Genomic DNA, 16,414 nt, shown 5'->3' on the forward strand with positions numbered 1-16,414 from the left:
AGAGGAGTCTTTCAATCAAAGAGCCAGCATGAGCTGTGGTGGCAGAACCCGGATGGGTAAAACGATACTGATCTCAAGAGCAAACTTAGATAAACTAGCTGATAGCGATTCTACTGCCTGCTTGACATTAAAATATAATTAGATTTTCTATTTTATGTTATTTTATCTTTATCTTTTTTATATTTATATTATTTTATATATTTGAATTATTTGAATACTGTATTATATTTGAGTTAAGTATTTAAGCAATTTGAATTGCACATCTTAACATTAAGAAACAAGTTTGACAAGACATATTCCCATGTACAAACACACACACATTTCCTGATTTGGGTTGGTTTTGAATATGGTTAATTTAATTTAAACTACAGTAATCACAGACAGATCACACCCCCCCCCCCCCACCCCCCTATCAGTGTCCCCACCACTTAGGCACAATGAAGATTTCAGTATACTGTGGTCTTTAGTAAATTACCGCAGCGTATTTTTGAAATGTACGCTGTCACCAGCACGTACACATTACATTACAGGCATTTAGCAGATACTCTTATCCAGAGCGACTTACACAACTTTTTACATAGCACACATTGTACACCACAAGCCCCCCCCACATGCACCCCTTTCTAGGAGAAACACGGTTTCTAGGACATGGGTTCGCTCTTCACTATTGTTGGCCCGTTTTCCGAGTTACAGCTGGTCCCCTGCGTCGGTAGTTGAAGTCCTAGTTGGAGCAGCCCGGTTCTGACATGAGGAAGCAGTGAGTGGGCGGGGGCGGGGCTTAGACAAGCTCCACGTGATTGGCCGGGAACAGTCCATAGCTCCCATCTGAGCTGTAGCCCTGCCACCAGCCCTCGTTAATCATCGAAATGCCCGTGATGATGTCACCGGTATCAAAGGAGAGCTCTGTATCATCCGCTGTGGGGAAAGGAAAGCGTGTTAAGGCTTAACACCAGAATAATGATGCATATGAAGGCTTAACACCAGCATAATGATGCATGTAAATGCTTAACACCAGCATAATGGTGCACGTAAAAGCTTAACACCAGCCTAATGATGCATGTAACGGCTTAACACCAGCATAATGATTCATGTAAAGGCTTAACACCAGCATAATGATGCATGTAAAGGCTTAACACCAGCATAATGATGCATGTAAAAGCTCAACACCAGCATAATATTAACCATTTAGACAGCTGGATATACACTGAAGCAATTCAGCTTCAGTGCACTGCTCAAGGGCACAGCGTCATGCCCCGGGATTCAAACCCGCAACTTTTCAGATTTGAGCCCAGTTCCCTGACCACTATACAACTTTGCGCAAAACTACTGACCCAGTGCGCATACGCGGCTGGGGCTCACTGACCTGTCTGGTAGTCGTATATCGCCCTGGCGCAGATGTTCTGGTCATCGTTGTCCTCCTTGGCCTGCTTGTCTGTCTTTGGGTTTCCTTGTACCCGGGTGCGAATGAGCTGGAGCAGGGTGGGCTTCTTCTTTTTATTGTCACTGCTGCAGGCCCGTCTGTACCCAAGATGCTGAGCACTCCCTGGCACCTTAAAAATCATCACTCAGGACAATCCCATCATGCACTTCAGTGCTCCTCCACCTCTTTAAAATCATCGCTCAGGACAATCCCATCATGCACTTCAGTGCTCCTCCACCTCTTTAAAATCATCGCTCAGGACAATCCCATCATGCACTTCAGTGCTCCCTCACCTCTTTAAAATCATCGCTCAGGACAATCCCAGCATGCACTTCAGCGCTTCCTTGCTCCTTTAAAATTGTCACTCAGAATAATCCCAGCATGCACTTCAGTGCACCCCCACACCATTAAAATCATCGCTCAGGACAATCAACAGATATCTAGTCTTGATTATCACCTTTGAGAGACAGACAATATAATTTGATCTGGGAAACTTGCTCATGCAAGTGGGGGTGTACAGTACAAAAGCACAGTACTGACTGCAATTATTAAAGGAATCCATGTAAATCAGTGACATCGCGCTATTCCAAAACTGATTACTCCCAATAATCAGAGTATTGGTGTGCATGTGTGTGAACACTGCCAACAGTACAGCTCAAAGTGAACAGACAAGTAAAAAAAAAAGTAAAAAAGCTGATCGCTATTAATGCAGACTGCCCTGTCTGAATGAACTGTGGGCAGTTGGGAGTTCTATGAACACCGTAAGAAAATTAAAATTTTCTCGTATGAAAGGAAATGCTGTTGACATTTGAAAATATTGCAAGCTGTAATAAATACCTCTTGAAAAACATCTCAAGCGATGTTCCACACAGTGATGGATTTATGGGGAGACAGGCTGAGCTGTTTCACAAGGAAGCACTGGATGTGCTCACAGATGTTCAAATCACAGCCCAGCACCACCAATCCTTACGCCAGAATTTAAATAACAAGCACATCATGATTTTGTGAAAAACTACTTGCTCAACCTGCAACAAAGGACAGGTCAAACAAACCAGTTTTGGCCGGTTGAAGGACGCGCTGAGCTGAATTATCGGAGGCCAAGGGTTCGGGTCGTACCGGGGGGAGTTCTCTGTAGGCGCGGGCTGCCACTGGAACGGTCTCATAGAGCTCTTTAGGGGGGGCGCTGAGCTCCTCTGTTTCAGGCTGCATGTCTGCAAAGTGAGACCCGTTAGAGTGCGTGTCTGTGTCACTGTTCTACGCAGAGATTCACCATCGCCGTAACACAACTGCTGAACGGTCAGACTGCACAACTATAATTTTCAGTCTCTGTGCCATTCCCATCCTCAGTAACACACACTTAGTGCAGGGCACTCCCGAGACACACATGTACTTGATAGAAAAACATAACCACGTTCATTGCTACGCACGCTGAATCAGATCTTGCAGGTGTAACAGTAAGCTTCCAATACTCACTGTACTGAACAATCCCCTGCATCCTCTCCCACACCCTGCACTTCAGGTTGCCCAGGTGTTTGGCCACATCGATACGCTCTCCTGACACCTCTAGATCGGACACCTCGTACTGGTCTCTGTAACAGGACATTCAGGAGTCAGTACTGCGCTGTTTTTTGAGTTCAGTAAAATAGAAAAGAGACAGCCAGTAACACAGGAGTCAGTACTGCACTGGGTTTTGGGTCAGTACAATAGAAAAGAGACAGTCAGTAACACAGGAGTCAGTACTGCACTGGGTTTGGGTTCAGTATAATAAAAAAAGAGTTTACATTGAGTCAGGACTTTACGTACCTTCTCTTTGTAGCCTTGTAGTTCTAGAATGAACATGAGATATTAGATTATTAGATATTCAGCAGGCTACATCAATTATTTATAAGTTTTTAAAAAAAGTAATCACAACAACTGTCATTTAATTTTTTTGAAGTCAACTTCATTGTAATCAGTGCTCACCTGCAGGAAAGAGATATCATCAGCCCTCATCTCCTGCTCTAAGGCTCTGATCGCTTCTGTCAGGGATGAAATCTCTTTTGTCATTTTTTCACCCCTCTCCTTCATCCTCTGGCTCTTCTCCTCCTCTTCCTCCCTCAGCGCAGCGATCCTGGCCGCCTCGTCGTCTCTCAGAAACTGGTGAAGTATCTCAAATTGCTCTCGTATCAGTATCACGATGTACTCAGCCTCACTCTGAAAGAGACATTCGGCACTTCTGTAGAAATCGACTAACCAGTGTGATTACATTACATTACATTACACTACGGGCATTTAGCAGACGCTCTTATCCAGAGAGGGGACTACGGGTGGAAATTAGCAAATTGCTATAACCCGGTACATTACATCTTTCCTTGTTTTATATAAGGTTAATGTTCTTTGTACACTGTCCCTGTTTAAATAAACTAAATTTAAAAAATTAAAAAAAATTAAAAAAGAGACTTACAAATCTTTTACACAGAATCCATTTATACAGCTGGATACACACTGGAGCAACGCAGGTTAAGTACCTTGGCTCAAGGGTACAACGGCAGTGCCCTATCTGGGAATCGAACCTGTGACCTTTAGGTTACAAGACCAGCTCCTTACACATTATACTACACTGCCGCCCATGGTAACAACATCATTACCTTTATTTAACCAGATAGGTCATTGAGAACACATTCTCTTTTACAGTGACAACCTGGCCTAACAACACACAGGCCAAAAAAAAAAAACATCACCAACATTAGACAGCATGCACCTGGGCTACAGATAACCCAAAATATCACATGAACAGAGTACAGAATTTAGTCTGTTCATACTGTATTGAGCCTCAGATTAAACTCGGGGCCCAGGATCCTGTGGTCTAATTCAACACTTTACTGGGCAGTAATGGGAAATGCATACTTGATAATGTTGTTGTCAAGTACGATGTCCACAAATAGCTTTATGATTTTTTAGTAATAGCATTGGATTTTTAAAAATTTCTTGGGCTCATTTTTTAAAATGATTGAATCATAATAATTGAAGATAACTGTATTTTTTTGCCATTATGCTACAGTTCTCATACTTCACCAAAAATAGTCTGTCCAGTGTGATAGACTAAAAATGCACTAACTCAAATGCTCCCTGAATTATCTTGAATTCTAGTTGGCCACTTGGTGGCACAATAAATGAAATTACTTATTTAAATAAAACAAAATCTGAACCCAAGTGGTATTTGACATGGAAGATTAATATAAAGTAACATATAAGATAACATAATGACGAGATCAGGCCATTCAGCTCAACAATGCTCGCCATTTTCCTTCTACTAAAGAGTACGTAGTTATCAGGTTTCTAGCACTAGATAGTGTCCAGCACCATATCAGTCCTGGTCTTGAAAATCCCCAGTTTCTGCCTCTACTACATGAGCTGGCAGGCTGTTCTCTGCAGTGACTACTCAGTGTGAAAAAAATCCTCCCTAATGTCTGTACGGGATTTACCTTTTCTAATTTCCATGTATGCCCTCTTCTTCTACGAACAGAACTCAGTCTGAAGAATCTCTGATAGTGCACTTTATTAATCCCTTTTATGAATTTAAAGACCTAAATCAAATTGCCTCTTAGTCTCCTTTTACTAAACTTGAAGAGATTGACCCCTCTTAAGTATTTCATCCAAATGTTTGTCTTTCATACCAGGAAACAATTTGGTTGCCCTTCTTTGAACTACTTCCAGAGCCTCTATATCTTTCTTGTAGTGCGGTCCCCAGAACTGCACACCATAATCTAACAAGTGTGGTCTTGCAAATGTATTGTTAAAGATAAGTAAAACTTCCTAGGGTTTATACTCAATACTTTTGGCTGTTTATCCCAGCATCCTATTAGCCGTTCTCACTGCTATGGCACAGTGCCTAGAACCTGAAGGGCTTTGATCAACCATTCCTCCCAAGTCTTTTTACTCTCAAACTAATCACATTCCAGTTGGGTTGGACTTTCTTCTCTGTCCTAAATTTAAATTGAAGCTGTCCGCTATCAAGTGTACCTTGATGATCTCAGCCTCTCGGTCACTCTTCTGTTTCTCTTTAGTAAAGGCCTGCAGCTTGTCCTGTAGGGGCCTCAGCACTGTCTCCAGCTCCTCCTGCAATCACATTTTATAATTTGTATTTCAGGAACAAATCTGACAATGTCCGGAGTAGCCTACTCACGATTAAAATAAAGAGTGTTGAAACACAATTCTGTGACACTCCCCCGAAATCACAAATATTTTGGGGGAAATGGTTTCGTATGCTTTAAAAGAGGCGACACGAGGTGTAGTGGATAGCGCTGTTTTACCCTCTGAAATGCTCACATTTTCTGTCAGTGGGTGAACAGGAGTTATTCATAATGTCAAGCTACTCGGTGTAGTTGACACACAAAGCTCAATAGCTACAGTCTTGATGTCCATCTGTTTGGTAGAAGCGTTTCACGTAAGGGAAAATTGGTTTAATTTATGTTCTACATTAATTTTGTATTAACATTAATTCCCTTGGGAATTTCCAACGTGTGTTACGGAAAAAAGCAAATGCGAATTTCAGCAATGTTCCAATGCGTATTCATACATCTCTATGGTGTTGTGATCAATCATAGCAATAGTGCTGATAAAATAGGCTTGTGGGAAGGAGTCAAATGAATCTTTGTTCTAATAAGTAAAATATTGAATACTATATTTGCATGTCGTGATTTAAATATGTCTTTCAAACCTTATATTTCGACACCGCTTCCTTTACGGGTCGCAGTTTGTGGTTTTCGTGCTTCTCTGAAGTTTGACAGATGAGGCAGATCGGCTCCTCGTCGTTCAGACAGAAGAGCTTGAGCCTCTCGCCGTGGAGACTGCAGAGTGATTCGGACGCAGAAGCTAGTTTCTTAGTCCTGTTTTTTAAGAAGGTCTCACACAGGTTCTTCAAGACCCGATTACAAGTCGGGTCCTCCGTAGTTTTCGCCCTGCAAATCGGACATTCTCCTGCCTTGTTCTCCTCCCAACACTTGTGCAGACAGGCTTTACAGAAGCTGTGGCTGCATTTTAGTAAGACGGGGTCTGTGAAGATGTCCATGCACACAGGACAGATGATGTCTTGTTCAGGGAAAAACGATCTGGAAGCCATTTCAGTATGCTCTTTTCCTCAGCCTTGCACCCCGTAATGGCTTCTTACAGCCAATAATTTAATTTCACTTTCTCGTTTTATAAAATCTGCAAAAACAACAACAACAAAAAAGAAGTCTTTACAGTTATAGACTTTCCGACCAATTACACGTTTGCTGTAGTATATTTTGTAATAATGATTCTCCTCAAATTTGTCTCCATTAGAAGTCTGTGAAACCTCGTTGTTGAAACGGACTGACATAAATGGCACCAGTCTTCTTAAAAATGTTTCTTATAAATAACATTGCTACGCTGGACTTTCACGCTGAACTTTGAGCCTTCTGAAGGGGATGATATCGGGGTCAAAGTAAACTTTATTATCTTTGATAAGGAAATTCAAGTGATCATGCACAATAAAGGCACAATAAAATGCATTTGCGCGCGCGCACACACACACAGAGCAAGAGAGAGAGAGAGAGAGAGAGAGAGAGAATCAGGACTCCTAAAAATAGTGCTTTAAAATAGATAAAATATTGTATATTGTACCCCCAATGAAAATTAATGGCATAGCAACCGTTTTATCTTGTTTCTGAGCAAAGTAAATGATTTATTTAATGACGTTCTTGCTGTAGGTACAAAAGACTTATCGGCTGGTTGTACTTATTTTCAGAGGCAGGATCCTGCCTTTTTCCGAAGGCTTGTTTGGAACCGGCTGCGGAGACAGTGAGCAAGATGGCAGAGGATTTGCACAGCCTTTCTCAGACCTGGCCCTTCGCACGGCCGGGCAGCCCCACTCTCCCCACACTCACAGTGCACAGCCCGTTTACTGCTGATCTGCTGTCTGAACTGGACAGACGGGCTTCGCTTTGGCCGAGGAGCCGCAGGGCAGACGTGTAATTCCTTCCTTTTTTTCCACGATTCTTGTATTTGTCTCAATGTTTTTAATTTATTTTTTAATTGTGCCATCCAAGCGGTTATATTTATATCATTAGTATGTATGATACAGGGTCTTTGTGTTTCAGTGTTTTTGCACGACGTATCAAATAAGCAGCCATTTTAACACTGAAAAGGAAACAATCTGCCATTCCATGAAGGAATGTAATGAATGACTGAAATCTGGTTAAAACTGGTTCTCCAGCTGTCTGTTCTTTTGTTTATGGGAAGCATTTATGATTCAGCAGAGGAGCCTGAAGGAAAAACACTGAAGGGTTTTACGGGCAAACGGGTCATTAAAACAGCTCAGGTTCAAATCAAGCCAAAGTCCTCACAGTCAGCTCACAGTAAGCCTCCTTGTGCCTGCAACTGGGCAGGGAAGCAGAGAGAACAGAGGGAATGCCCCCCGCCACACCCACCCACACACACACACACACACACACACACACACACACACACACACACACACACACACCCACACACACACACGCACACACACGCACTCACACACATACACACACATGCACATACACACACACACACACATACACACACATGCACATACACACACACACACACATACTCACACACATACACACACACACACATACTCTCACACACACACACGAATGCACACGCATGCACACACACCCACACACACATACATGAATGCACACGCATGCACACACACACATACTCACACACACGCACACACACATACTCACACACATACACACACACACACATACTCACACACATACACACACATGCACATACACACACACACACATACTCACACACACACACACACATGAATGCACACGCATGCACACACACACATACATGAATGCACACGCATGCACACACACACATACTCACACACACATACATGAATGCACATGCACGCACACACACCCACACACACATACTCACACACACGCACACACACATACATGAATGCACACGCATGCACACACACCCACACACACATACTCACACACGCACACACACATACATGAACGCACACACACATAATTGCAATTTCAGCTAATTTATGGAAAAGACACATTTAATAAAACTAAACTGATTTAAACTGGTTTAACTCAATTTTGTTTCATTTTCTTTTATTTTCTTTGAAGAGGCATAAAATAATTTAAAGCAGAAGAAATACATTTTCATTTGTTGATTTCACACAAAATTAATCAAATGAGACATTATGCAAGCATAAATATGTCAGTGTTGTCAGGACTGGGTTATTGTTTCACTCGTAGTCCACGGTCTGGTATCTGTTAAGGCTCTGCTCCAGTGTGTGGATGGGGCCCCATGGTCTGGTATCTGTTAAGGCTCTGTTCCAGTGTGTGGATGGGGCCCCATGGTCTGGTATCTGTTAAGGCTCTGCTCCAGTGTGTGGATGGGGCCCCATGGTCTGGTATCTGTTAAGGCTCTGCTCCAGTGTGTGGATGGGCCCCATGGTCTGGTATCTGTTAAGGCTCTGCTCCAGTGTGTGGATGGGGCCCCATGGTCTGGTATCTGTTAAGGCTCTGTTCCAGTGTGTGGATGGGGCCCCATGGTCTGGTATCTGTTAAGGCTCTGTTCCAGTGTGTGGATGGGGCCCCATGGTCTGGTATCTGTTAAGGCTCTGCTCCAGTGTGTGGATGGGGCCCCATGGTCTGGTATCTGTTAAGGCTCTGCTCCAGTGTGTGGATGGGGCCCCATGGTCTGGTATCTGTTAAGGCTCTGCTCCAGTGTGTGGATGGGGCCCCATGGTCTGGTATCTGTTAAGGCTCTGCTCCAGTGTGTGGATGGGCCCCATGGTCTGGTATCTGTTAAGGCTCTGCTCCAGTGTGTGGATGGGCCCCATTGTCTGGTATCTGTTAAGGCTCTGCTCCAGTGTGTGGATGGGCCCCACAGATGGGATGGCCTGGGTACCACTGTTTAACAGCCCACCAGTGACCATCACTGGCCAATCAGGCCCTTGCAGTTCACCTCTTCAGAGTTTTGGGATGAGTGTTGCGGTGTGAGCATGATCGGACGTTCCCAAATTGGAAGAAAAGGGGTAAACACGTCAAAAAGAGAATGAAGCTGATTTCATAAATATACGCTGCCAGTGCATTTACTGGTAGAGTCTAAAACAGAGGTTAACTCACAGAGGTACCGAGATGACACATACTCCCCATATAAAGGACAATGGGAAACTATGAATGAAATTCATAATAAAGGCATTGGGCCTCATTCATGCAACGTGCTCATCACAGGATTGCGCATGGCATTTACAAACAGTCAGGATTCATCATCTCACACACCTGGGCTCTGCACCAAAACAAAGGTCTGCACATGTATCATAAATCCCATTTTCCGTAGGAGAAAAGAATAATTTAAGAAAGTTTTAGTGAATTGATTGGGTAGACTGAGTTTGATGTGAATATTTGCTATGTAAAGAACGCACTTGTCAACACAAAAAGTTCGGCAAGGCATATTCCTGTGTACAAACACACACATGTATATTTGCTTATTTAGGTTGGTTTTGAATATGGTAGTTAATCTAAACTATGGCAATCACAGACAGATCACCCCCCCCCCCCCCCATGAGCCCTGACGAGTGTCCCCATCAGGGCAACACTATCCCACTTTAACCCCCCCCCCCCCCCCATGAGCCCTGACGAGTGTCCCCCTCAGGGCAACACTATCCCACTTTAACAGAGACCCTCACTGGGCAGATTATCAGGGGGTCTGAATCAGAGGCAGCCAAAAACAAGGGGAAGAGCCTCTTGGCGAACCTGCATTTGAACGTGTGCAGAGACGTGTTGGTAACGGGGTCAGAGAAGGACAGCCTCCCCCTGTCCCAGTCCAGCTGCACTCTGACCCTCTTCACCCCCCTCCGAACGTTCAGCTTGACGCCGCTGACGGCGCACCTGATGGCTTCGTACTCGCCGTCCCGGTGCCCCAGGCCCCACATCTCCCCGGACTGCAGCCCCCCGTCGCTGGAGGAGCTCTCGGCCACGCCCAGCACCCAGGCGGGGTTGTCCCCCACCTCCACGTCCCAGCTGTGCTTCCCCGAGCCGAAGCCTCCGCTGCCCAGCACCACGCACCGCAGGATGTGAGTGTCGTCGTCCGAACTCGGCTCCGCCTCCCCGCTGTACCGCAGGCCGGTCAGGTCCTCGAACACGGTGAGGTCGTCTCCTTTGGTGTTGGGGTCTAGAGTGACAGGAGCTGCAGAGAGAGAGGCGGGGGGGGGGCAGGGAGGGAGGGAGGGGGAGAGAGAGAGAGGGGGGGAGAGAGGGAGAGAGAGAGGGGGGGAGAGAGAGAGAGGGAGAGGGAGAGCGAGAGAGAGAGGGAGAGAGAGAGGGAGAGGGGGGAGAGAGAGAGGGAGAGAGAGAGAGAGAGAGTAGGAGCTTAGCGCGGTTCTGTTAAAAGTGGGTCTTATTATAGAGAAAGGCCGAAGAAATGGTAAAGCAGGAACTGTGAATGCAGTGAACGATGAATTAAGAATGTCTAAGTGTTGGCTTCTATTTCAAAATTATTGCTTGCTTTATATAGCAATTCAGAAATTGAAATGGTTGAGGCTTTTAAAACACAATGAGCAATGTCTGTTTCAAAACTGTTGCATACTTTTTTGATATTCGCATATGAAAAGGCGGAGGCTTTGAGAGACACAATACAGTAATGCACTAAGGACTGTGGGTAAAATAGGGACAGTAGTCCTTAGTTAAACAGACAGTAGGTCAAATTTACATTATTGGTTAATTCAAAACTCAATTAAAGTCGATGTAAATCATTGTGAAATTGAACAGTGACAATACCATGTGGATTTTAATTAAAAAAAAAAAACATATTGCTCATTAAGCTCTATACGTGAAATTAAAAACATTAAAAACAGCCTAGGAGCGCCCGAGTCAACATTGGACAAGCCCCCAAACTCCACCCCATGTGTGTTCTATCGCACCCCCCCCCCCCCCCAAATCTCTCCGCTTATGCACCCTGCACTAAATTGGTTTAAACATACACAGCACAGGTGTGCAATTTTGTAATTAATTAGATTTTATGAGCACACACCTCAGGTCTGAATAGACGCCTAGGGGTTTACCCTGCTCTCTGGCACAAAAGCTCCAGATTGAAGGATCTTAACCTACTAAAGGGCTCCACTGCTGAATCAGAGCTTACAGGCGTAACTGTACATTTACAATACTCACTGTACTGGATAATTCCCAGCATCCTCTCCCACACCCTGTACTTCAGGTTGCCCAGGTGTTTGGCCACATCGATAGAGCCTCCTGACACCTTCTCTGGATTTGACACTTCGCTCTGGGCTCTGTGACAATATTCAGGAGTCAGTACTGCACTGGGTTTGGGTTCAGTACAATAGAAAAGAGACAGCCAGTAACACAGGAGTCAGTACTGCACTGGGTTTGGGTTCAGTACAATAGAAAAGAGACAGCCAGTAACACAGGAGTCAGTACTGCACTGGGTTTGGGTTCAGTACAATAGAAAAGAGACAGCCAGTAACGCAGGAGTCAGTACTGCACTGGGTTTGGGTTCAGTACAATAGAAAAGAGACAGTCAGTAACACAGGAGTCAGTACTGCACTGGGTTTGGGGTCAGTACAATGGAAAAGAGACATTAACACAGGAGTCAGTACTGCACTGGGTTTGGGTTCAGTACAATAGAAAAGAGACAGTCAGTAACGCAGGAGTCAGTACTGCACTGGGTTTGGGTTCAGTACAATAGAAAAGAGACAGTCAGTAACACAGGAGTCAGTACTGCACTGGGTTTGGGGTCAGTACAATGGAAAAGAGACAGTAACACAGGAGTCAGTACTGCACTGGGTTTGGGGTCAGTACAATAGAAAAGACAGTCGGTAACACAGGAGTCAGTACTGCACTGGGTTTGGGTCAGTACAATGGAAAAGAGACAGTCAGTAACACAGGAGTCAGTACTGTACTGGGTTTGGGTTCAGTACAATAGAAAAGAGACAGTCAGTAACAGAGGAGTCAGTACTGCACTACAATACAAACAATAGAAAAGAGAAACAGACAGGAGTTCACATACCTTCTCTTTGTGACCTTGTAGTTCTGAAATAAAGAGAGTATTAAATAGTCAGCAGTTGGCTTAAATTATTGGTATGTTAAAATCATTTAATCACAACAACCGACATATTTGATACGTTTTTGGTGGTCAGACGTCATCTTCACTGTTCGTGCTGATTCTGGATTGACAGTGATGACCATGAATTCAGTTTGAGGACACATGTACTTAACACACACGCTTCTCACATTAACACACGTGTATCTCACATTAGCACACATCTATTCCAAATGAACACACATGTATTTCACACAGTAATCGGTGCTCACCTGCAGGAAAGAGATATCATCAGCCCTCATTTCCTGCTCTAAGGCTGTGATCGCTTCTGTCAGGGATGAAATCTCTCTTGTCATTTTTTCAACCCTCTCCTTCATCCTCTGGCTCTTCTGCTCCTCTTCCTCCCTCAGCGCAGCGATCCGGGTCACCTCTTCGTATCGCAGAAACTGGTGAAGTTTCTCAAACTCCTCTTGTATTTGTATGACCGTACACTCGGCCTGGCTCTGAAACAGGCATTTAGTACTTCTGTAAATGGACAAATGAGGACGGCTGAGAAAAGTCCACAGGCTCAGACAACACGGGAATGGCTCTTTAGCGCAGTGCCGGATCTGGACACAGGAGTACTAACCTGTGTCGGTATGATAATGCTGCCCACTGAGGAATGCTAATCTGTGTTAGCATAGTAATGCCATTCTCTGTGACGTGCTAATCTGTGTTAGCATGGTAATGCCATTCTCTGTGACGTGCTAATCTGTGTTAGCATGATAATGCTGCCCACTGAGGAATGCTAATCCGTGTTAGCATAGTAATGCCATTCTCTGTGACGTGCTAATCTGTGTTAGCATGGTAATGCCATTCTCTGTGACGTGCTAATCTGTGTTAGCATGGTAATGCCATTCTCTGTGACATGCTAATCTGTGTTAGCATGGTAATGCCATTCTCTGTGACGTGCTAATCTGTGTTAGCATGGTAATGCCATTCTCTGTGACATGCTAATCTGTGTTAGCATGGTAATGCCATTCTGTGACGTGCTAATCTGTGTTAGCATGGTAATGCCATTCTCTGTGAAGTGCTAATCTGTGTTAGCATGGTAATGCCATTCTCTGTGAAGTGCTAATCTGTGTTAGCATGGTAATGCCATTCTCTGTGAAGTGCTAATCTGTGTTAGCATGGTAATGCCATTCTCTGTGACATGCTAATCTGTGTTAGCATGGTAATGCCATTCTCTGTGAAGTGCTAATCTGTGTTAGCATAGTAATGCCATTCTCTGTGACGTGCTAATCTGTGTTAGCATGGTAATGCCATTCTCTGTGACGTGCTAATCTGTGTTATCAGGGTAATGCCATTCTCTGTGACGTGCTAATCTGTGTTAGCATGGTAATGCCATTCTCTGTGACGTGCTAATCTGTGTTAGCATAGTAATGCCATTCTCTGTGACGTGCTAATCTGTGTTAGCATGGTAATGCCACTCTCTGTGACGTGCTAATCTGTGTTAGCATGGTAATGCCATTCTCTGTGACGTGCTAATCTGTGTTAGCATGGTAATATTGTCTGCTGTGAAGTGCACCTTGATGAAATCTGCTTCTTGGTTGTTCTTCTGTTTCTCTTCATTGAAGGCCTCCAGCTTCTCCTGCAGAACTCGCAGAGCGCCATCAATTTCCTCCTGGAATGAAACATGTTTCACATTTTCTTACTACTCACACTGATAGAAAATCAGCTCCAACTCTAAAAAAAAAGTGCAATCTAGTACTGTTTCATGTGAAAGATAAATAAGCAAATAAACAAATTTAATTCTAATCGATTATTGATATAATGTATAAATTCTAATAAATTGTTCAATTTGCCATCGCAAATTCATCGCACTTTTCAAAATCAAGATTTCTATTAAAATAAACGTCAGTGCTACACTTTTTAAACAAATACAATTAAATTGAGGAGATGACAGCAAGTGCATTCAAATTATTACATTATTATTATTGTGACAGAAGCATGAATTCTATTGGATGAATAATTAATTTATTTTTTAATGTCATGTTGTCAAGTAATATGGCTTTTTGGTATAATTTATGTAAAAAACGAGTCACTTCAATTTTCATAAGGATTTGCGATGCATGTGTTGTGTAAGTGGTTGTCTTTGTGTCCCTGAAATGTCTTCTACGTCTCACAGATATTTCTAAAGATTGTTTCTAACGGCTGCATTTCGTATGACGGAGAATTCCTACTGACAAAACGGAGCTGTTATGCTGAATAAGAACACTAATAAGAAACTGTAACTCCACAACAATGTCTTCAACTATAATTAGTCACATGATTAGACATCAACCAGGGCTGGGCTGATTTTTTTTTTGCCTTATTCGCGCCCGAATCAAATGGCCATGTAAATAATAACATAATGTATTCCTGTAGTCGCATTTTTGATGTTTCAGAAGCTATTCCTGTTACTTTTACAAAAAAATTATTTAATTTTAACTCAAATAAAGACTCTTGTTTTGCTTTTTAATTCTGCCCATGCTCTTGTCTTCACGTGCTCACTAGCCTACTCGCAACAGTGATTTTGATTTGATCCGAAATATTTTTCACACTTCACTAGTTGATTTTTTACTTTTTGGACATTGCTTTAATGGTTCATCGTGTGAACACCTGAAAGTTATAATATAATCCTCTATATAATATTTAGGACTACTGTAAATGTGTTACAATTAGCACAATATTCTCAAACCTTGTAACTAAGCACTGCTTCCTCGATTGGTCGCAGTTTGTGGTTTTCGTGCTTCTTTGAAGTTTGACACACGACGCAGATCAGCTCGTTGTCGTTCACGCAGAAGAGCTTCAGCCTCTCGCCGTGGACACTGCACACTGACGCAGACACAGAAGCTCGTTTCTCAGTCCCGTCATTTGAAACGGTCGCTCCTGTCGTCCTGTCAGAAGTCGGGTCCTCCGTAGTTTTCTCTCTGCAAATCGGACATTCTCCTGCCCTGTTCGCCTCCCACCACTTGTGCAGACAGGCTTCACAGAAGATGTGGCTGCATTTTAGTAAGACGGGGTCTGTGAAGATGGCCTTGCACAAGGGGCAGGCGAGGTCTTCATCTGGAAGAGACGAACTGGAAGCCATTTCAGTTTAAATTTTCTTCTACCTTATACCCTGTAACGACTTCTTACACCCTATGATTTAGTTTCACATCATCGCTTTAGAAATGCTGCAGACAATAAAGTCTTTAAAGGTATGGAAAATGGTATGGTTTCCAAGTAGCCTATTCGTTGGTCTTTGCAAATCACACTTCTATCGCCGTAAGCTTTGTAATAGTGATTCTCCCGAAATTTGGTCCTATTAGAAGTCTGTGAAATCTCTCTGGGTGTTAACTGTTTGTGAAAACTGGCACCTGTTGTGTAAATGTTTCTAATAAACGCACAACCTCTTTCCTGCCGATCTACTCTGTAAACCGGACGAGCAGGCTCCGCTTTAGCTGAGGAACAGCGTGGCATGCATTGTTTTCATTTTTTTCATGACTATTGTGTTTGTAATGATGACAAAGTTTTTTTTTTTTTTTAAAAAAAACGTTTTTAAATTGTGGGATCTAAGGGGATATATTTGATACTACTGGGTCCTTCTGTTTCAGTGTATTTGCATGACAGTTCAAATAAGCAGCCCTTTTAACACTGAACAGGAAAAAAAATCTGTCGTTCCATGGATGGATGGATGAATGAATGAATGAATGAATTAAATCTGGTTCAAATGCAGACTCGTCTCTTGCTGTTTTGTTTATGGGAAGCGTTGATGATTCAGCAGAAAAGCCTGAAAAAAAAGCACCGAGGAAAAAGGAAAGACGGGGTTTTACGGGCAAACGAGTCATTAAAAGAACCAACTCAGGTTCAAATCAAGCCAACATTCTCACGGTTAAGCAT

The 16,414-nt window shown here is 43.3% G+C and overlaps 3 protein-coding genes across 3 annotated transcripts in view; 1 reads left to right on the forward strand and 2 right to left on the reverse strand.

The window, feature by feature from the left end:
* LOC118225953 (tripartite motif-containing protein 16-like) overlaps positions 1-16,414 on the forward strand; it is a 972,804-nt gene that overhangs the window by 132,867 nt on the left and 823,523 nt on the right. The gene's annotated exons all lie outside the window — the stretch shown is intronic.
* Positions 427-6,876, reverse strand: LOC118226008 (tripartite motif-containing protein 35-like). Its single transcript, XM_035415237.1, has 8 exons — positions 6,120-6,876; positions 5,423-5,518; positions 3,383-3,613; positions 3,224-3,246; positions 2,894-3,009; positions 2,537-2,631; positions 1,364-1,550; positions 427-915 (listed from the first exon to the last, which is right to left on the reverse strand). Exons 1-8 carry the CDS (start codon positions 6,519-6,521, stop codon positions 779-781), a joined length of 1,287 nt encoding a protein of 428 aa, XP_035271128.1. The 5' UTR covers positions 6,522-6,876; the 3' UTR covers positions 427-778.
* On the reverse strand, positions 10,106-15,952 carry LOC118225998 (tripartite motif-containing protein 35-like). The gene is made up of 6 exons (XM_035415199.1): positions 15,231-15,952; positions 14,079-14,174; positions 12,784-13,014; positions 12,479-12,501; positions 11,623-11,741; positions 10,106-10,642 (listed from the first exon to the last, which is right to left on the reverse strand). Exons 1-6 carry the CDS (start codon positions 15,621-15,623, stop codon positions 10,116-10,118), a joined length of 1,389 nt encoding a protein of 462 aa, XP_035271090.1. The 5' UTR covers positions 15,624-15,952; the 3' UTR covers positions 10,106-10,115.

Source organism: Anguilla anguilla, chromosome 4 (genome assembly GCF_013347855.1).
Source record: "Anguilla anguilla isolate fAngAng1 chromosome 4, fAngAng1.pri, whole genome shotgun sequence".
NCBI classification, from domain to species: domain Eukaryota; kingdom Metazoa; phylum Chordata; class Actinopteri; order Anguilliformes; family Anguillidae; genus Anguilla; species Anguilla anguilla.

Excerpts from the sequence above, each read along its gene's own strand:
- LOC118226008 (XM_035415237.1), bottom strand. The coding sequence starts at position 6,521 with ATGGCTTCCAGATCGTTTTTCCCTGAACAAGACATCATCTGTCCTGTG. Across the intron at positions 3,247-3,382 it reads ATGATATCTCTTTCCTGCAG|AACTACAAGGCTACAAAGAG; the intron begins GTGAGCACTGAT and ends TGTTCATTCTAG. Across the intron at positions 1,551-2,536 it reads CCTACAGAGAACTCCCCCCG|GTGCCAGGGAGTGCTCAGCA; the intron begins GTACGACCCGAA and ends ATGATTTTTAAG.
- LOC118225998 (XM_035415199.1), bottom strand. The coding sequence starts at position 15,623 with ATGGCTTCCAGTTCGTCTCTTCCAGATGAAGACCTCGCCTGCCCCTTG. Across the intron at positions 12,502-12,783 it reads ATGATATCTCTTTCCTGCAG|AACTACAAGGTCACAAAGAG; the intron begins GTGAGCACCGAT and ends TCTTTATTTCAG. Across the intron at positions 11,742-12,478 it reads TACAAGGTCACAAAGAGAAG|AGCCCAGAGCGAAGTGTCAA; the intron begins GTATGTGAACTC and ends ATATTGTCACAG.